Here is a 21,814-nt window from a genome sequence, read left to right on the forward strand (position 1 = left end):
GATTCTAACTCAGTTGTGGGGTTCTGAGGTGAGAATATTCCTGGTGTGTTTAAGACCATCAGAGGCAGTCAGGTTGACTGGTATGAATGTGTGTGTTGGGGTGTATATGAAACAGTACAACATGAGGTAGATTGAGTAGACTGATTAATGACACATTTTTATTCACTTAAAAATACATATATTGCACTGACTACTTGTGAGGCACTATTTTAGGTGGTTCATCTATACCATGTAAAAAGTTAAACAACTGTCATTAGTAATGCTTCAGAGACTATTACAGGGAAGTAATGATCCAGCTGCCCCAGTGTAATACTGGAGTAATTATTTTAAGTTCAGGCTTGAGGGAGACTGTTATGGCTATTTGATCTAGGAAGATATCACAGGACATGAACTACCCAAGCCTTTAGGAAGGAAACAAATGATCTGACCTTGTTTTATAATGAATTTTTTTGTTCTCTTACATTCTCATCTTCCAAACATACCATATCCTATCTTGCCTTTGGCCTGTTTCTTTTGAGCATGAATATTTCCAAGTGGTCAGCCCCTCCAAGGTTTGGGAACCCCAGCCTGGAAACTGAGGCAGCCCTGTCCTGGCCATTACCTGAGAGCACTGGCCATAAAGAAATAAGACTTGGGAAACAATGTCTTGATCAAGTCTGGTGAGGAGTTGAACCTTGGGAGCATGCAGGGCCACGGCTCCATAGATTACCATGACATCAGTCTTGGTCAGGCTCTTTTTCCCAGAAAAAAGACCCTGAAAGAGAGACATGAAAACTATGACTGAAGATGTTTCCTTTCCTCCATGTTGTTTCCTAATCCTAGAGACCACTACAGGGGCTAAGAAATGGGACTGGGATGATGAAAATTAGTCTAAAACTGATGCTCTTGCTAGGTCAAATTTAAACACCCAGGTCTGTGCTGTGGGTCTACTGGGCTTTGAAAGAGGTTCCTGTGAGAAAGTTTGTGTTAATTTTTATTTCTTAAATCCCTTTCCTTCAGGGGAAGCAGAGTGTACACAATGGAAATTGACCATGAGGCCTGAGCAGCTGGTAGAGGACAAACCTAGGCACACACAGAACTCCCTTGGACCTTCTGGGTCAGTATTAGTGACAAAAACTGGTGTAGACCTGTTAGACAGGTAGTTGTTCTACAGGGCCTGAGCTGGGGCAGTCTGAACCTAGAAAAAAGACCTGGGGACAGGAACAACTATAATATGGAGAGGGATGTTCACTGAAGGAATCAGTGTCTCTTGCCCATGCTCTGACCAAAAAGCTTTGGAAGAGAAGGTTATTCCTTTTTTTAAAAAAATTTTTTTTATTTTTATTTATTTATGATAGTCACAGAGAGAGAGAGAGGCAGAGACACAGGCAGAGGGAGAAGCAGGCTCCATGCACCCGAAGCCCAATGTGGGACTCTATCCCGGGTCTCCAGGATCGCACCCTGGGCCAAAGGCAGGCGCCAAACCGCTGCGCCACCCAGGGATCCCGAGAAGGTTATTCCTTTTACCTTACATCGATTCATGAAAAACTTTTCCCGATCTTGGAATGTTTTAAGGGCTTTTAAAACAGTATCCAAGTGGCTCTCAGCACAGTATCCTAAAATAGATGTTATTCCCTAAAGTCAGAAAAGATAGGAATTTTGAGTTTGACCATTCACTTATACAACAAATATTTACGGAGCACCTGTTTTGTGTCAGGCACTCTTCTAGTTGCTGAGGACACAACAGTCAATAGAACACACCAAACTCCCTATCCTTGTGGTGCACGAAACCGGGGAAGTGACAGGGAAATGACATTAAATAAACACATAGATTCAGTAAACAAGTAAACATATAGTATTTTGAGGGTGACAAGTACTATGGAGATAAGGAAAACAAGAAAGGAGAACAGATGCTGCAGGTTAGGAGGAGTTCTCAATTTAAACAGGGAGGCTGGAGAAAGCTCCATAAACAGGGTGACATTGAGCAGTGTTCTGAAATAAATAAGGGAGCAAGCCATTGGACTGTGTGGGAAGGAGAGTTTCAAACAGGATGGGGAAATGGTGTTAGAAATAATGCCAAGAGCAGTAGGATAACTGAACATCTGACAAAGAGAAAATAAATAACATAATAAAAAAACAGCTTCAAAAGTTCAGTGGGTCTAGTAGTTTCTGAACATTTAATATGGAAGAAAGGATCCTGTAAACATCTGAACATTTCTGAGGAGAATGTATAACAAAATACATTACAAATTTTTTATGCTAGGTGATTTGTATTAGCCTGCAGAGTTTTTCTTTTAATTTACTTTTCATTTTTTTAATATACACGCTCTCCTTCCTCCACATTCACATACATTCTGCAGCCAAGCCAGGATAAGGAATAGGCAAAATTGTTTTGAAAAAGCTCTCCAGGTTATACTTATGCTTTCTCTAGGTTGAAAATCAATGGTATATAAGGTTACCTTCAGCTTGTAAATTCAATGATTTTGAAGTTTATGATCATATCCTTAAGTTAAAAAGGTGAGGCCAAAATATGCTAAAAATACTTTTATTAAGGATAATTGAAATTAATTTTTAAAAAGATTTTATATATTTATTTGAGAGAGCAGGAGAGAGAAAGAGTGGGAGAAAGAGTGAGCAGGGAAAAGGGGTAGAAGGTAAATGAGAAGCAGGCTCCATGCTGAGAGTCCAATGAAGGGCTCTATCACAGAACACTAGGACCATGACCTGAGCTGTAGGCAGACACTTAATTGACTGAGCCACTCAGGTGCCCTTGAAATTCATTTTTAGATATTTTTACAAACCTGGTTAAATAAATGAAGCATTGATCTTGGGATGCTGGTTCAATATTCACAAATCAATCAACATGATATACCACATCAACAAAAGGGTAAAAACCATATGATCATTTCAGTAGATACAGAAAAAGCATTTGACAAAGTACAACATCCATTCATGATAAAAACTCTCAACAAAGTATGTTAGAGAGAATATACCTCAATATAATAAGACCATATATGAAAACCCTAGAGCTAACATCATATTCAGTGGTGAAAAACAGAGATTTTCCTTTAAGATCAGGAACAAGACACGAATGTCCACTTTTATTCAACTTAGTACTGGAGGTCCTAGCCATAGCAATTAGACAAGAAAAAGAAATAAAAGGCATCCAAATTGATAAGAAGTAAAACTTTCATTATTATCAGATGACATGATACTATGCATAGAAAATCCTAAAGATTACCAAAAAACTATTAGAACTGATAAATGCATTTAGTAAAGTCACAGGATAAAAAATCCATATACAGAATACTGTTGCATTTCTTTTTGAAATAGCAAAAAGAGAAATTAAGAAAATAATTCTCTTTACAATTACAACAAAATAATAAAATATCTAGGAATAAACTTAACTAAGTAGGTAAAAGATCTATACTCTGAAAACTATACAACACTGATGAAAAAAATTGACGATAACACAAATGGGAAGCTATTCCATGCTCATGGATTGGAAGAACAAATATTGTTAAAATGTCTATACCATCCAAAGCAATTTCAGGCTTAATAAAATCCCTATCAAAATACTAACAGCATTTTTCACAGAATTAGAACAAATAATCTTGAAATTTGTATGGAACTACAAAAGAATCTGAATAGCAAAATCAATCTTAAAAAAGAATAATAAAACTGGAAGTATCACAATCCCAGATTTAAAGATACACTACAAAGCTGTAGTAATAAAACAGTATAATACTGGCATGAATATAGACACATAGATCAATAGAACAGAATAGAGAGCCCAGAAATAAACCCACAATTATATGGTCAATTAATCTTTTGTTTTTATTTTTTATTTTTTATTTTATTTTTTTAATTTATGATAGTCACAGAGAGAGAGGCAGAGACCTAGGCAGAGGGAGAAGCAGGCTCCATGCACCGGGAGCCCGACGTGGGATTCGATCCCGGGTCTCCAGGATCATGCCCTGGGCCAAAGGCAGGTGCCAAACCGCTGCGCCACCCAGGGATCCCTCAATTAATCTTTTGATAAAGGAGGCAAGAATGGTGCTGGGAAAACTGGACAGATACATATAAAAGAATGAAACTGGATCACTTCCTCATGCCATACACAAAAATAACCCAAAATGGATTAAGGACTTAAATGTGGAACTTGAAACCATAAATATCCTAGAAAAGAGCACAAGCAGTAATTTCTCTGACATTGGCCATAGCAACATTTTTCTACAGATGTCTCCTGAGGCAAGGGAAACAAATGCAAAAATAAACTATTGGGACTACATGAAAGTAAAAACTTCTGCACAGCACAGGAAACAAGCAACAAAACTAAAAAACAACCTACAGAATGGGAGAAGATATTAGCAAATGACATGTCTGATAAAGAGTTAGTATCCAAAATATATAAAAAACTTATAAAAGTCAACACCCAAAAAACAAATATCCAGTTAAAAATGGGTAAAACACATGAACAGAGATTTCTCCAAAGAAGACATTACAGATGGCCAACAGACACATGAAAAGATGCTCAACATCACTCATCAATCATCAGGGAAATGCAAATCAAAACTATAATGAGATATCACTTCACACCAGATGGCTAAAATCAAAACCACAAGAAACAACAAGTGTTAGCAAGGATGTGAAGAAACGGTTGCCCTCTTACACTGTTGGTGGGAATGCAGACTGATACAGCCTCTAAAAAACAATATGAAGTTTCGAAAAGTTAAAAATAGAATTAAAAAAGTTAAAAACAGAACTCAAAAATGTTAAAAATAGAACTACCCTATGACTCAGCAATTGGGCTACTAGGTATTTATCCAAAGGATATAAGAATACAGATTTGAATGGGCACATGTCCCCTGATGTTTATAGCAGCATTATTAACAGTAGTCAAATTATGGAAAAAGCCCAAACGTCCGTTGACCAATGAATGGATAAAGAAGATGTGGTATATAGATACAATACTACTCAGCCATCAGAAAGAATGAAATCTTTCCATGTGTAATGATGTGGGTGGAGCTAGAGAGTATTTGCTAAGTGAAATAAGTCAGTCAAAGAAAGACAATATATGATTTCACTTACATGTGGAATTTAAGAAACAAAACAGATGAACATAGGGGAAAGGAAAAAAGGAGAGAGGGAAACAAACCATAAAGACTCTTAATGATAGAGAACAAATTGAGGGTTGATGGAGGGACGTGGGTGGGGGAACGGACTAAATTGGTGATGAGTGTTAGGGAGGGCACTTGTAAAGAGTATTGAATGTCATATGTACGTGATGAATCACTAAATTCTATACCTGAAACCAGTTTTACCATACATGTTAACTAACTAGAATTTAAATAAAAACTTGAAAAGAAAAAAAATATAAATGTACTAACTAAAAAGTTAAGAAGTCAGAACTTCTGCTAAAAATCCATCCATCAATGATATCAAAGATAATAAACAGTCCTTTTTTGAATACAGTTTCAAAGCAGCTACACTCCATTACTCTCTTAGTAAAGAATCATTATCAAATTAGAGTTGGATACAGAAATTGGTTCTGAAAACTATTCATATTAACATCAAACAGAACTTATGGCTTGCTAAAAAAATGTCTGGCAAGGCAAAACACTTTAACTCTTCTGAACTCCTCCCCCACTCACAAGATTCAGGTATAGGATTTGGAAAATATAAACTAAAGAAAATTAATGAAAAACAGAAATCATCCAGAGTCCTCCATCCAAACATAATAGCTATTTAATATTTTGGTATATTTCCTTCCAGTTTTTATAATTATAAAAATTAGGATCCCTCTCTATACTCAGCATTGTATCTTCATGTTTTTCACTTAATATTAAATGCACATTTTCATGTTGCTGAATTGTTTTCAAAACCATGATTTCTGATTTATTCAAAATCATGATTTCTGATTGTTTTCAAAATCATGATTTCTGGGGCACCATGATTTCTGGTTGGCATCGTTAAGCATCTGCCTTCAGCTCAGAACATGATCCCAAAGTCCTAGAATTCAGCCCCATGTTGGGCTCCCTGCTCAGCGGGGAGTCTGCTTCTTCCTCTCCCTCTACTCCTCCCCCTGCTAGTGCTTTCTTTGTCTCTCTGTCTCTCTCTCTCAAATAAATAAATAAAATCTTTTTTAAAAAAAGATAACTTCTCATGATCGTGTAGTATTTCATGGTATGAAACACCATCTTATTATAACCATTCCCCCACTGTTGGACATTTCCACTATGATAAATAATGCTGTGACGAATAAATGTATAAATCAATTTTAAAAAAGGAAAATAGAACTATCCTATGATCCAGAAATTTTTCTATTAGGTATTTATCCAAGGAATACAGACACACTAACTTGAAAGGATTTATGTGTCTTTATATTTATAGCAGCATTATCTACAATAGACAAAGTTGGAAGCAGCACAATTGTCCATTAGTAGATGAATGATTAAAGAAGATGTGGTATGTATATAATATATATACATATATATATAAGGAAATATTCAGCCATTAAAAAGAATGAAATCTTGCCATTTGCAACAACATGAATGGAGCTAGAGAGTATAATGCTAAGCGAAATAAATCAGTCAGAGAAAGACAAATACCATACATTTCACTCATATGTAGAACTAAAGAAACAAAACAAATGAACAAATGAACAAATGAACCAAGGGGAAGAGAGAGAGAGAGAGAGAGAGAGAGAGAGAGAGAGAGAGAGAGAGAAACCAAGAAACAGGCTCAACTATAGAGAACAAACTGAAGGCTGCCAGACGGGAGGTTGGTCATGTGTATGTCTTCTTTGAAAATGTCTATTCATGTCTTCTTTCCACTTTTTAAATGGATTATTTGTGTTTTGGGTGTTGAGTTCTGTAAGTTATTTATATATTTTGGGTACTAACCCTTTATCAGATATATTATTCGCAAATATCTTCTCCTATTCTGTAGATTGCCCTTTAGTTTTGTTGATTGTTTTCTTCACTGTGCAGAAGCTTTTTATTTTGGTGAAACCCCAATACTTTATTTTTGTGTTTGTATCCCTTGCCTCGGAGACATATATCTAGTAAGAAGTTGCTATGACTGATGTCAAAGAGGTTACTGCCAGAGTCCTCTTCTAGGATTTTAATGGTTTCCTGTCTCACATTTAGATCTTTACTCCATCTTGAATTTATTTTTTTGTGTATGGTGTAAGAAAGTGGTTCAGTTTTATTCTTTTGCATTTTGCTGTCCAATTTTCCCAATACCATTTGTTGAAGAAACTGTCTTTTTTCCATTTGATATATTTTTCTGCTTTGTCAAAGATAAATAGACCATATAATTGTGTGTTCATTTCTGGGTTTTCTATTCTGTTCTATTGCTCTGTCTATTTTTGTGGCAGTACCATATTGTCTTGATCACCTTAGCTTTATAATATAACTTGAAGTCTGGAATTGTGATGCCTCCAACTTTGGTTTTCTTTTTTAAGATTGCTTGGCTATTTGGGGTCTTTTGTGGTTCCACAGGTGAAAGGGTTCAAGAATACACATTGTGGTGAGCATTACATTATACACCTAAAAGTAATATAACACTGTATGATAAGTATACTGGAATTAAACTTTTAAAAAATAATGAAGCATTGATATTTAATCAGAGAAACACCATTTTTCTGAGAAATTCTGTTGGATTATTTTTAATGTATCAGATTCTAAGATTGTCCTAAGACCTGTCAGTGGTTTTCTGGATGGAATTACTTATCGTCATAAGAGGAAATTGAGAGAAAGGGATCCTACCTGTCGCTGATCTCCCAGTTGATTGGGAGCAATCAGAAATTCCTTAATCTGTGAGTTTACAAAGTTTTTATCTTGACAGGATGCTAGGGTGGTTCCCAAGGCTTTCCAAAGGAATTTCTGGAAAACAAAAGATAAGTGACAGAATGTTAAAGGTTGGAGAGAAAAACTCCAATGAAAAGTGGAAAGCATTAAAACAGTTATCCAAAGGAAGAAAATTTGGGTGACTCTTCCTGTTTGCTCCCCCCCCCAAACCGCAGGGTCTGTCCTAACAGGGCTTTTCTGTATTCCTTTACTCTGCACAAGGTGCAGTGTCATTATGATACTTTTTACTCCCTATTGTAAAGTTCAATATTCTCGTCTTTGTGCTCAGAATTTCAGTTCTCGGCAACAGAGGGTCTTATTGATTACTTTCAGTGTATAGTCCCTGGTAGCTAATAAATGCTCAAAAACTGCTTTTAGAATACCCATCTTCAATGAACATATGATTATTCAAAGACGTCATTAGAAATTCTTGACCTCTAAAGTCTATTAACTTATTTTATAGTTTAAGAGATTTAACCTATAATAGTTCTGAAAATAATACTTTGTAAGCTCTATTATTATCTCTCTCTCAGGAGTACAACTTCTGAGTTGTCCAGAAGTGCTGTAGAATGGTGTCCAGGGTGAAGGAGAAGAGTCATACAGGAACTTTTACACATATGTTGTGTCTTTAGTAAGGAACTCTTGAGTGAATTGGGGAGGGAAAACCCCCAGTGAAAGAACACTGGCAAGAGAGCACATGGGAAATCAGTCTGCGGCTTCCAGACCCCTTAGAGGTGGTGAGAATTTTGAATTCCTCTGTAATAGAATGGACACCTCTGTAATGTCCAGATGGGGAAAAATCAAGCGGGATAGATAATGACTTCCTGTTTTCTCTCATTATAAGCCATATAAGATTTAGAAGTATGGCTGAAGGAATGGGGTAGCCCAGGAGTGGCTTCTGTTTGAATACCACAACACATGCCTGGATGTTAATATGTGTATGTGTATGTGTGTATACACGTGTGTGTGTGTGTGTATGTGTGTGTGTGTTATATAGATAGATCTAGATTCTTGTGGAGGAAAGATACAAGGAAAATATTCACAAGAGGAGATATTTGCCATATGGCTAGAAAATAGAGGTCATGTAGTCCTAATTTGTTTTCTAAAACTCAAATCATTTGTAGCTATATAATATCAGATTGCCATCTCCTTATTTAAAACGTCCATCTTGCAACACATGAGACAGAAAACTGGCCAGTTAGAAGTTTATTCCAAGGACTCTGTGGGGCTTGAAGGACTGTAATGATTGAGGGGTCATTATGGATCAGAATCTATGACATAGGAAGAAAGGAAAAACTGGTAGTGACTGAGAGACATTTAGGAGGAATTGTACAGATGAGACCAACTGGGGTGAGAGAGGTCCATGAGGTGATAGAGCAGGTCAAACAACTGCAGAGTAAAAATCTGATGAAGCAGCACCATTGCACTCTTGGATTTCCAGGCAAAACACCCCCATGATAATGTAATTATAATGAGAAAAACTGTGCATCACACAGGAGTAAATACTAAGTAGGGCTAAAGCTGCTAGAGTCCATTTAACTCCACCTTAGTGGAAGGACAGGGGAAAGTCTGGTACTGTGGAAAAAAACCCTGATGCCGAGAAGGGGACTTCTGTGTAAAGGGTTGGCCTCATTGCCTCCCAATACTGTTGAGCTGTTGCTTCTCTGCTGATTTGGTCAGATTCAGTGTATTGTGCATTTCTCCTTTGAGACTTGGCAAGGAATCCCAGAAATCAGATACCCAGAACTGGGAAAAAATGTGATCAATTGCAAAAATAGCCAGAATCTTTCCATCCCATCCTTATCCATGCCTCCTCACTATGAGAGTTTCCAGCTCCTCCTATCGGTATAGTCTGTTACACCACTCCTCAAATCTGGGCTGACCTTGTGACTTGTTTACACAGAATGTGGCAGAAGTAATAGTGTGTCTGTTTGGAGTCCAGACCCCAAGAGACCTTGTATACTTCATTGTCACACTATGAGAGCAAGCCTGGGCTGGCCTGCTGGAGGAGGAGAGACCACGAGGAACAGAGACAAGTTGTCTTAGTTGAGATCCTGGCACACCAGCCAATCCCCAATATATGCCAGTGAGACTAGTTGAGATGGAACGACTGCCCCGCTGAGCTCAGCCCAAACGGTCAACCTGCAAACATGTAAACTAAGTAGGTGGCTATTATTTTAAGCCACTAGGGGGTAGTTTGCTATGCAGCTAAAGCAAACTGGTGCACTCTTACTTTCCTGTTGAGTATAATGGCTGAGGGCCATTTAAGCAGCTCACTGCTTGAATTGCTCTGCCTATCCGTATCACCATTATCCTGGATTCATCTCATGAATCTGGAAGCTGTTGGATGGATGGTATTACATGGGATGCACGAGTCTAGTTTACATATGGGAAGATGAGGCATTGCTCATCAAATACTCCTGATGAGCACGTCTGCAGGCCTCATAGACCATAATTTGGAGAGTCAGTATGCTACCATATTAGAGAATCAATCAGTGAGGGGAATTTTGAATATTGCATAGGAGAGTTGAAAGTTGATAATAGTTTGTTGGAATTGACACTTAATACTAGAACTGATGAGTTAAGAAACATTTTTCCAGAAAAAAAATTAGAAAGGTAATAACCATAACAATAATATTCATCTATTTTTATTGAGCAGAAGTCTTGGGCCAGGCACTTACTTCACTAGGGACTTTACATATGTTATCTCTTTGAACCCTTATATCACTACAATCCTCAGACCTGGGTATAATTTCCATTTTAGATGAATTTACTGAGGTTCTAGAGAAGTTAAGTAATTTACCTAAAGTTACATATATAGTAAGGAGCAGAAGCTGGATTCAAACTCCATTTAGAATGAGTGGCTCCAATGCAGAGGGTTAGGTGGAAGCCATTCAGGAACAGAGGAAGGAGAAAGCTGGCCTCTGAGTATTCTTTCAGTTTCAGTATAATAAGTTGTTAAATTGTGGTAGATTGTTTCTTGTAGCCAACCTCACAAAACTGGCCCAGTGGAAACTAAGGCATAAACTGACATTAAAACAGTGCTGTGACAGGGACTACTATTTGCCTCCATTATCTATTTTTATTCCTTCTTCTTTTTTTTAAAGATTTATTTATTCATGAGAGAGAGAGAGAGGGAGAGGCAGAGACATAGGCAGAGGGAGAAGCAGGCTCTTCTCAAGAGCCCCATGTGGGACTCGATACTGGGTCCCAGGATCACAACCTAAGCCGAAGGCACCTGCCCAATCACTGAGCCACCCAGGCGTCCCTTTTTCTTCCTTCTTTAAAACAGAACACCTGGATTTCAACCAGGTATGTATCTATCTCAAAGGTGCTATATTACTCAGTTTTCCTTGCAGCTAGGATAGTCCTATGAGTAATTTTTGGTCAAATGCAAGGTGTAGAGAAGGTAGCGTTTTTCTAGCAATTTCTCCCTCTTTTTTGGTGGTAGTACAGACAAATTGGAAGTTGAGCAGCCAATTTAGGTCATGAGCTAGGAAGTAAGGTCCCTTCGTTGAAAAACCAACCTTTTCAAGGGAGATGTTGCTGTAACTGTCCATTTGCTCATTGAAATCTTGACTCAGTTGAATGGTCCAGGTTACGTCACCGATCTTCCATAAGGATTCTTTGAGCAACTGTTCAAGGAAGTGGAAGTTAGATATAAATACGACTGTTTAGTGTACTTTCTTGGTATTTTTTTGTTACTTTATTTTTTTTAAGTATAAATATATATTAAATAGGACTGTTCATTTTCCCATTTAAGAAAACTGGTCATTTTGGCACTTTTCCTCTTATTTTATTAAAGTTTTTTTGTTTATTTATTTATAATCTCTACACCCAATGTAGGGCTCAAACACACAACCCTGAGATCAAGAGTCGCACTCTCCTCCAACTGAGTCAGCCAGGTGCCCTTTTCTTTGTTTATTTTAATAGCCATATCCTGTATGTTCTGAATTCCCATTAAGAACAAGTTACATAGAAGGTGGAAGTAACTCCATGTAAGTGCTTTCCTTTTTCCTCTTAAATTAAAATTGCCCGAAGTCTTAAAATAGAAACTAATTCATTTTGAAATTTAAATTGAAGTTAACATTTTTCACGTTTTAAACAGATTTGGAAAAACTTCATTTGTCAGTGTTGGTTTGTTTTATTACATACCAGAAGAAAAAGAAAGGGACATTTTTTGGAATAAAGAATTAAAATGTCTTAAAGAACCAATTAAATGTACAAGTACATTTTGCTAACTTCAGCTCTAGTGGCTAAACATTCCTGGTTTCACCAACTGTTCTGAGCCAGAGCTTCAGTCAGCCATCTGAACCTATCTCCTTCTTCATTGAACAATACATAAAAAGGTGTTTTTGTCTTTTTTGGAGGACAAAATCCGTTGCACTTTCTAAAGTCAGTTATTTCTCTTGTATCTTCCCCACTTTAAACTTAGGAAAGGACATTTAATGTCAAAACCAATAAAGATGTCTACATATTTTCTTGGAACTCATTCAGTGAGTGGGCCCTTTGAAGAGAAGAAATTAAACCACCTTGGAAGTCTGAGAGAAGAAGGCACAAGTAAATAGTTTTGGGAGAAGAAGGCTAAATGGAAGTACACTCAAGATTGGAAGAGGGAACATGGAAGAATGTTCTTAAGGCTTCCCTCTTGAGAGGGAATCTTCCATCCTGTTACTTTAGAATGGTAGCAGGGGAAAATAAGGTAGGAATTTCGAGGGAAAGAAGGTGGAAGATAAAAGAAGCATGGATATAGGAGGAGAGGTGGATCCTAGAATTAAAGACCAGGAAAGTAGAGTAGTTGCTTTCAAATCTCACACTGGATAAGAATCACTTGTGGGAGTCTTCAAAGCATGCCAGTTCTCAAGAACCCATCCTACAGATTTTGATTCTGCAAGGAGGAGTGATGGGACATGGAGGTGATGCCGAAAGGTCACTAAAACTTGACATTTTTAAAAAGCCTTAGTTAACTTCTATGAAAGCAGCTTATGAACTGAGACCCTGCACGGTTAAAAGTTCCCTTTCCATGGGTTCCTTGACCTCCTGTAGGCTCCTGAAATTAAGATCCTCTGTGCACAACCAGGGTTCAACTCCTATCTACAATTTACCATTTTGGGGATTTGGCATTGTCTGTGGCATTGCTCATTTGCAGAAGTCCCAAAAATTTATGGATGAGAGATTTTTTTTTTCTGGAAAAATGGTATAATGTGGCCCTTTGGTTTTTAGAAATCAGGAAAAAATACAGTGAGAAGCAGAAAGAGGAGCAAATAGAGTTGTATTTAGAAGCATAGAAGCAGAAAAAAAGGTCAATTTACTTAAATGGTAAAAGAATGCAATTACAAGAAGAGGAAAGAACTGGAAATTAGAAAAGATCTGAGAAAGACACAGAGAAAAATAGTAAGTGAACTCTTCAATACTATCTTAAACTCTTAACCGAATTGAAGACTAAAGATTATTGTTCAAACTATGGTGATGTAGAGACTGTAATTCTTAAGTTATCAACTTCTAACATTCCAGTCCTTTTCCCAAGGAAAGGAAATGTTTACTGCCCTTTGGAATCTGGATCATTTTTCGTTAAGATGGGTGACTCTAGCTGATTTTGTCACCCCATCATCAACAATCAGTCTAGAAGCTACCCTTACCTGAAGAAGCATGGTTTCCCATAGAATGATGCTGGTGTTCTTTCCTAGAAATAAAAATTAAAAATAGAAAATAGAAATAGAAAATAAAGTCAGGATTCTGTTTCTCCCTTGCTAGGTCTCCAGTGGATACTGGAGCTCCACTTCAAGCTTTACACAGGATGATTATTTCAGATGAAATTTACTATGTTGCCAACTTTCAGCTAGCCAAATAAGCAAAAAGTCTTTTTATTTTTTTTTATTGGAGTTCAATTTGCCAACATATAGCATAAGCAAAAAGTCTTTAATCCATGATACATAATCTAGACTTTTTGCTAATTTCAACAGTAACTACTTAAATGACCATATTTTAATATTCTAACATAAATAGTAATGACTTTTTAGAACAATACCAAAATAGAGTTTCTCTAAATATAAGAAAAAGACCAGAGCAAAAATAAAAGTTTCTGCTAAGAATATTACCCACCAGATCCTACTGTAGTACAAGTATGTCGTAGAGAATTAGAACATAAGGAATCAAGGAAAAAATATAGCTGTCTACCTTGCATGTCAAGTTCATCATTTTCATTGTCTAACATGAGACTTAGGCAGAGAAGTGGTGCCTCATTTCTTTGTGTTCTTGCCTCCTTGGATAAAGACCCGATCCCACTCCCTTGTACCTTCCAGAGACTGCAGAAGCTCAGGAAAGCGTGTTTTCCACAGGTCTACCAATTTGGGGTGAATTATCTCAGGCAGTATCTTCAAAAGTCCTATTGCACCAGCCCCACGTAATTTCCCTAAACTGGCAAGTATAGATATTACCTGAAAAATGGAAGATAAAAAGTTAATCCAGTGGAAGGTTATTTAAAAGGCCCATCTGCCTTTTCCTTTTACCACTGTCCTGGATGCCCCTGATTCCTACATTAGATAATCTTTTAACAAATCATCAGTCTATTCTTACCTTAGAGAAAAGCTAATACTTAGATAATCCTCCTCAATTTTCATCTGAAGATAAAGGTGAAAAAATATACAGAAACCTTCAACCAAAAATAAATGGAAGGTACCAACACTTAGATACAGTTTTTAGTTAAATAAGGGCATGTGGAAATGTTACCTGAGCAAATGATACATATGGGGGAAAGAAGGAAATTTGTTTGAATGGTACTTCAGGATCAAATTCACTCTATGCTTATTTTAAAATAATAAATTAAGTTTAACAAGCATTTCAGAGCTAGAAGATAATCTTGCCAGTAATCTTAATGAGAGTCATTAGTGTAGCAGAACATTTATTATGCCATTTTCGTGTTTTTTTTGGTTTGGAGTTGCTGTGTAATTTTTATTAACATTTATTTAGAACTGAATGATCTATATTGGCCTAAATTTATCCCCACATTAGTTATTCATAACTCACTCACCAGAAGTCTGGCCAATAGCTGTTGTGGTGAAGGAAGTTTCACTGGGAAGAGAAAGCGATTTTCATTATTGCTATGGGGGCTAGAGAAATTTAGATTGGGGTTGGATATATAATCAAAGCACCACAGCCTTTCTGGAAATGAGCCTCAGAAATGTTTTGCTTTGTTTCTGAATGTACGCACCAGCTCCTGTAGAGATGACAAGTGCTGTTGACTCTTTGGCATCATTCTTCTTCCTCTCCTCTGCCATAATCAAACTTCTGATGATATTAAACAGGTAGTCCAGAGTTCCTGTGTATTCTGCAGGTACTACAAAAGTCAGGATTCTTGGCCATAACACCTGTGGAAAACAAGGCAAGATGCAAGGATTGCTCATTCTTCCATGATTTCTCCTTGGTCCTCACTGCGGGTTTCCCTCTGATTCAGAGCATGTTCCCCCACCTGTTATTATTATTATTATTATTATTATTATTTTTTTTTTTTTTTTTTTTTGCTCTTCAGGCCAAATCAAAATGGAATCATGAAATAAAATCTCTGCATTGCACATTCATTTTCAGGTGCTAGGTGTAATGAGTATTACTGAGTGTTTTCTGCTGGAATTTAGGGCAGGACAATTCTTCCTTGAGAAGAAGTGTTCTAGGCAGTTTGGGAAGTCTAGCATCCTTGGGCTCCTCTCACCACCAAGCCTCGTGTCAGTGTGACAGCCCAAAAGTCCAAAAGTCCTATATGTCCCCAAACCCCAAGATGAGTGCACTGCTCTGAGAGGGAAAGATTAGGAACAGAGAGTGAATGGGCTGTTGTTACTGTTTGTGCTCCAAGTGCTGACCTTCGTGGTTTGGAGTTCTGGAGCACTTGGTTTCTTTAGTCAGTCTGTTTCATATCCTGTGGAAAACTCCCTTGTCCTAATGGGAACCTAGGTGTCAACATGGACTGTTCCCTTTGTCTTGTCATCCAGATTTAATCACGAAACCCTATCCATTTTTCATTATAAGGTCTCCCATGCCCCTCCGTATTTCCTTCCTACTTTCTCATGCCTCCTCTCCAGTTCCTGTGAGTTGCATCTGATCTCATCCTTACCCGCTTTGCTTTCAGTCTACTTCTATGTAAATCCACTGATCTCTTACAGTTATTGTTTTAAATATTTAGCGCTAGCTTAACATTTTGAATGGCTCATTAATCACAAGGTAGGAATGTGGCATGTCAGGCCCATTAGAGTTTGGGCCTACATTTCTTTTCATCATTTACTTTCTACATTGAAATGTTTCAAACTGTAGTATGCCTCAGAAATACTGGTATTTGTTTGCAGGGCAGATTCACAGACCCTATGCCCAGAATGCTGATTTAGTAGATGTGGGAGGTGACCTGGAGACCTGCATTTTAAAGAAATATTTTAGATAATCCAAGAACCACACCTTAAAATGCCCTTGTAGATGAAGCCTCTGATCCACTTAAATTGGTCTGTTGATTGTCTCTTGTCTGTGTCATGCATTTCTGGCCAGTTAACCCTTTCTCAGGTCATTTTGCGTAAGGAAAATACAGATTCCAAGGCTCCTCCCACAAAGGTCTAGATTATTTTTAAACCTCAGGTGTGGCTTGAGAATGTGGGCTTTCTACACCTTCCCAGATGAATGAGGAAAGTTTAACATTCATTGAATTAGAATCTCCACTCACCACGCAATGATATGTCTAGTGTGCAGGGGAAGAAGAGAAGTTTTTGAGGAATTACTCTAGGCTGGGCACTGAACATCTCAATGCACTTCCTCTAATCAGAACATCAAAAAGCTGATGATGACACATGAAGGACAAATTCATGTTTTTACTCCTAAGTGGGCAGAGCTTCAGGAGATAATCTAAGTAACTGCCAGTGTGACAAAAGACCCCTTACCTGGGGCATTCCAATGACCAAAGGGTCTAGGGTTTTTAAGACCTCGAGGCTTATTTCCCGGACAGATTTCTCTCCCTTTTCATCCTTAAGGGAGTTCGGTTTCATTGGCTTTTCCTTCAAGAAAGATGAAACAGTGACTTGTTAATCATCCTTCTTGTTGGTCCCTTCTGACCTTACTTGGATGTGTTCTTAGACTCTGGGGTGCAGGATGCAGTCACTCAACCAAAAAGGCTCAAGGAACCCAGAGATTTTGGTCTTCAGTCCTTAATTTCTGTTTTAAAGTCTTCCTTGGAGGAATGGGTTAGAAAAAACACTGCTGGATAGAGCAGAAAAGCAAAAATTGTGAGGGTCCTTGAACTACAGATACTCCCTGTCTCCCTGAGGCCTTTGCTGTTTTCTCGGGAGTGGGGGTGGGAGTGGGAGTGGGAGTCGGAGTGTGTTTGGGGGCGAAGATTTTCAAAGACACTGCCCCCTAGCGGAGTGGATTGTAATTTCAGCCATCACGGACTTGCTAAGATCTGGATCTGATGCACACGCTTTTCTGGAAGCCAACCCTAGTGCCGCCAAGTATGGATGCCTCATGTTTTCTCTGAAGTGATTCACTTTCTACACCCTTGTCCCAAGCCATTGAGGACAGGTTGCCTTCTCAGGGAAAACCATGATGTCACCTATCTTGAATTTATCATAAGTTATAAGTGATACCAATGAAAGAGGACTGAGAATGCTAGAGACTGGAAAATTTATCAATAAAAGCGGTAAGACTGAAATATAACTTCTAAATCAGTCATTGAATTGAGCCCTCATTGAGTTAACTGCCCTTGTGACAGTGTAGCTTTCAAAACTGCACCCTCATCATACCAGGTTCTTGTTGGACATGGCAAACTGGGAGAAGATATAATCAATCAGTGGCCATCCTTCCCGGGCTTCAATGTAGCATTTCTCACACATGGTTTGGATGAGGAGGAGAGTGGAATTCCTTACCTAGAATCAGAAAAATGTACTTGCAGCATTTTACTACGTCGGGTGGAACATTAATTTAGCTTCTCCTACTCTTTAACCTTCATGAATCATTTAGTGGGAACCTTTCCAAAAAGGAGTATCAATTGAATGATGGTACTATATATAGATGGAGCAGGAAGCCAGCTAGAGCTTATGATTTAAGGGTTACTGGAAAGGCTCTCTTTAACCAAAATCTTTCTCCCTAGCACCCAAGACATGTCCTTTATTACCGTAGATTAGGAAATATTGATATTGTGGGCTAAATCTCTGCCTTGCTTTAAAAATCCTCAGTGAAAGATAGCATTGTGAACTATAGATCTGCAATCCTTTATCTACAATTTCAAAGCCCAAACAACTCTGGACACTGGAATTTTGTTTCTTGAGTTTGGTGCTAACTCATTTGGTGGCAAAACCCAACTCAGCTCTTAAAACTGTAGTCTTTACTTATTCTATGTACTGTGGATCTGCATATATTTTCTTGCAGAGATATTAATGCATTTGATTGTGGCTACTGTCACAGTAATATTTTTCTAAAATCAGGAAGGTTGTGAGTTCCGAAATATATCTGGCTTCAGGGATTAGAACAAAAGATTATGAACCTGTACTATAACTTGTAATTAAGTAAATTTGTTTATTGGATTGCTTCCCTCGAGGATAGAAAGCTCATATCTAAATCTTTACTGAATGGGTCTTTTAATGGAGAGTTGTAAAAAAAATTTTTTTTGAATAGGGAGGCAGGGCCATAAGGTAGCAATTTGCATAAAGGCACCAGTAATTTACCTAAGCGAGGGAGAAAAAAGTTATGAATTCTCTATTTTTGAGGGACACCTGGATGGCTCAGCAGTTGAGCATGGCTTAGGGTGTGGTCCTGGAGTTCTGGGATGGAGTCCTACATCGGGTTCCCTGCGAGGAGCTGGCTTCTCGCTCTGCCTATGTCTCTACCTTCTCTCTGTGTCTCTCATGAGTTAATAAATAAAAATCTTTTTTTAAAAAATATAAATTCTCAAAAAATATATATAAATTCTCTATTTTTGCCTGGGGACTTCCTTAAAGTTTCTGTCCTATTTTATTCTACCCTAAACTCTCTTAGTAATTTTATAATTGGCTTGGCCACTTACTGGGCCAAGTTTTTATATATAATCACACCATTGCTTTTTAATTTTTTATAATTTATTGTTTTATTTTTTGTTTCAATTTTTAATTTAAATTCTAGTTAACATATAGTGTAATACTAGTTTCAGGAGTAAAATTCAGTGATTCATCACTTACATATAAAGTTAATATATGTTCATTTGTTTTATTTCTCAGATTCCATATAGAGTGAAATCGTATGGTATTTGTTTTTCTCTGACCTATTTCACTTAGCATAATTATTGTTATGTATTGTATGGCTTTTATTATAGTCACTGCAGATGAAAGTCTCATAGGGAATTTTCTTCTTTTCATTGGTTCCTGTATAAGGCTTTGATCCAAACAAAATATGGTTTTAACAAAAAAAATACAGTAATTTCTATTTTTTTAAATTTGTTCCAGTACAAGTTATATATTTTTTCTATTATGGAAAACTTTAATCAAATAATCCAGAAATATTGTGCAATCCCCTATGTCAAGACTTGCTCTAGATGTTCCCTAGTTGAAAATAGGATATCTAAGCTAAAAAAACAAAAGACTTAGCGGTTATTATTTTTTGGAGAAAGATATATTATTTTTATAATTAATTTTTAAACTATTTGAAGAGCATAGTACTGTGATGCTCTGGGCAAAAATCTTTTTTTTTTTTCTACTGAGAAACCCTCGAACTGAATGTACTTTAAAACTTTAACTTGATATAATTCATCTTTCAGGGAAAGATGGAATTCTATTAAAAATGGAATTCATCACTGAGTTCTTAAAGAATTTCATTAATTCCTAAAACTACCATCAACAAAATCAAAGTCCCCATTAATTCTCTAACTTTTATGTTGAGGTCACTCATGACGACTTTGACTGTTCTTTCAATTGAAGTGATGTGATCCCGCAACTTGGGCTCTGAAAGACAGGGATAGAAATTAAGAGACTGGGTTCAGTAGGAGTACAGTTGGTTCTAGGATTGATGAAAATCCATTAGAGTTATGGTACACAATTGCAAAGTCTTTTGTCCATAACATTTCACGTTATTCAATTTCCTCTTACCCTCTTCTTTTCCATTTTTAAAAAGATTTTATTTATTTATGAGACAGAGAGAGAGCATGAGTCAGGGGGAGGGGCAGAGGACAAGGGAGAAGCAGACTTCCTGCTAAGCAGGGAGCCCCATATGAGGCCAGATCCCAGGACTCTGGGATCGTGACTGAGCCCAAGACAGATGCTTAACCCACTGAGCCACTCAGGCACCCTTCTTATCTCCCAATTTTTGAAAGATATTTATTGTTCTCTTTGCTCCCAGTTATATTTGGTTTCATCTTAAAATGTTAGGTTCCAAAGTGGACTCAATATATCACGCCCAGTGGATTAGCTTTAAATTTCGTGAGACTACTTCATATATCTTGTCTGCTGATTCTTCAGTAAATCTCAGGGCTAACGGAATTTTTTGAAATAATGTAGAATAAAAATGAATTCTCATATTCTATTGAATCCAGATAGCATCAATTTTATGAGACACCATTATTTTATATTGTACCAAAAAAACCTTATAGTGGCTGATTATAATTAAAGATGCTATCAATTATGCAATGCATTCCAATATAATGAAAATATGTGCTTCTTGGCATTAATAAAATATGGTATTTCATTAAATTCTGTTCTTTTCTAAATGTACTAATCTCTCGAATATTGTGCATTCCTCCCACATACCCCCTATTTATTGGGCCACTTAGGCAGCTTACTAGATCTTCTAAATTCTAAGTTTGATTTTCAAATATTCTACTTCTCCCTCTCAACTACTTATGTCTATAAATATCTGAAGAGGAGAAGTAAGTGAAAATGCCTGTTTAAAAACGTAGATTGTAGGAGTGCGTGGGTGGCTCAGTCGGTTAAGGGTCTGCCTTCAGTTCAGGTCATGATCTTAGGGTCCTGGGATCAAGCTTGGTGTTGGGCTCAGTGGAGAGTCCATTTCAATCTCTCCCTGTGCTCTTCCCCCCTGCTCATGCTCTTTCATGCACTGTCTCTCTCATATAAATAAAATCTTTACAAAAGTAGTAGATTGTAGATGACCAAGAAGACAGAGCTTTACTTGCATATGATCTTCTATAAACTCCCCAAAGACACAGAATAAAGTTAGAGAATGCATAGGCTTCAGTTTGCTTCTTGGCACAAAATAAACCACTCTGGCTTTATTCCTTTGCTTACCCTCAGCATTGATAGCCGATCTTAACAAAGTCAAGATTCCCATTCGAGTGGTTTCATTATTACTTCTCATTTGTTCATCAAAAAATTCCACCAGGTCTGCAGGGTTGGAATGGGCTGCAGGTTTAAGAAATACTGGAGTCATAAGAACTCATTTTCACCTTAGGTAAAATACTTGTGAATGGGAAAAGTGGAATTCCATGAAGATTGGCAAAGTCACTCTTTGGTTGGTAACTAGATTTTATTACATTGGTGTATCTTTAGTATCACAGAATTAAGCAGTTTGGCAAAGAGAGATTTATATACCTAGGTCAACATCTGTTCATATATGTGAATATGACTTTATTTGGAAATTAGTTTTTTTTAACAGATGGAATCTAATTAAGATAAGGTTATTAGGTTGGGCCCCGATTCAGTATAAAAGGAGAAAAGGAGAGAAGACACGGGGAGAACACATTGTGAACGTGGAAGCAGAGAATGGAGAGATGCTTCACTAGTTGTGGAGCTGGAGAGCTACAAGGGTAAGGTAGGAAACAGGGAAGAAAGAGAACAGGCCTGGCTGGAGTAGAATAGTTTGGGTTTGAAATTATTAGCGGTAGAGTGAAGTAGTTAATTAGGTTGGGCATAGAACAGAGGAAAGAATAGGAGCAGAGGGATCAGTTAAGGGAGAATTAGAACATAATAGAAAGGTATTCAGTGAAATAGTAGAAATGACATATTTTGGGGAGGGTGGAGGTATGGAAGGTATGG

At 37.4% G+C, this 21,814-nt stretch overlaps 1 protein-coding gene across 1 annotated transcript in view; it reads right to left on the minus strand.

Annotated features, from left to right (window-relative positions):
- The window catches only part of MROH2B (maestro heat like repeat family member 2B), a 61,582-nt gene that overhangs the window by 27,217 nt on the left and 12,551 nt on the right, over positions 1-21,814 (minus strand). The window contains exons 10-21 of the mRNA XM_055325744.1: positions 21,068-21,181; positions 19,698-19,771; positions 17,603-17,725; positions 16,745-16,858; positions 15,043-15,199; positions 14,863-14,903; positions 14,128-14,269; positions 13,472-13,515; positions 11,360-11,467; positions 7,752-7,868; positions 1,507-1,614; positions 602-754 (exon numbers count right to left, since the gene is read on the minus strand). Coding sequence (XP_055181719.1) covers positions 602-754; positions 1,507-1,614; positions 7,752-7,868; positions 11,360-11,467; positions 13,472-13,515; positions 14,128-14,269; positions 14,863-14,903; positions 15,043-15,199; positions 16,745-16,858; positions 17,603-17,725; positions 19,698-19,771; positions 21,068-21,181 — 1,295 coding nt within the window. The remainder of the gene's footprint in view (positions 1-601; positions 755-1,506; positions 1,615-7,751; positions 7,869-11,359; positions 11,468-13,471; positions 13,516-14,127; positions 14,270-14,862; positions 14,904-15,042; positions 15,200-16,744; positions 16,859-17,602; positions 17,726-19,697; positions 19,772-21,067; positions 21,182-21,814) is intronic.

Source organism: Nyctereutes procyonoides, unplaced genomic scaffold, assembly GCF_905146905.1.
Source record: "Nyctereutes procyonoides isolate TBG_1078 unplaced genomic scaffold, NYPRO_anot_genome, whole genome shotgun sequence".
Lineage (NCBI taxonomy): Eukaryota > Metazoa > Chordata > Mammalia > Carnivora > Canidae > Nyctereutes > Nyctereutes procyonoides.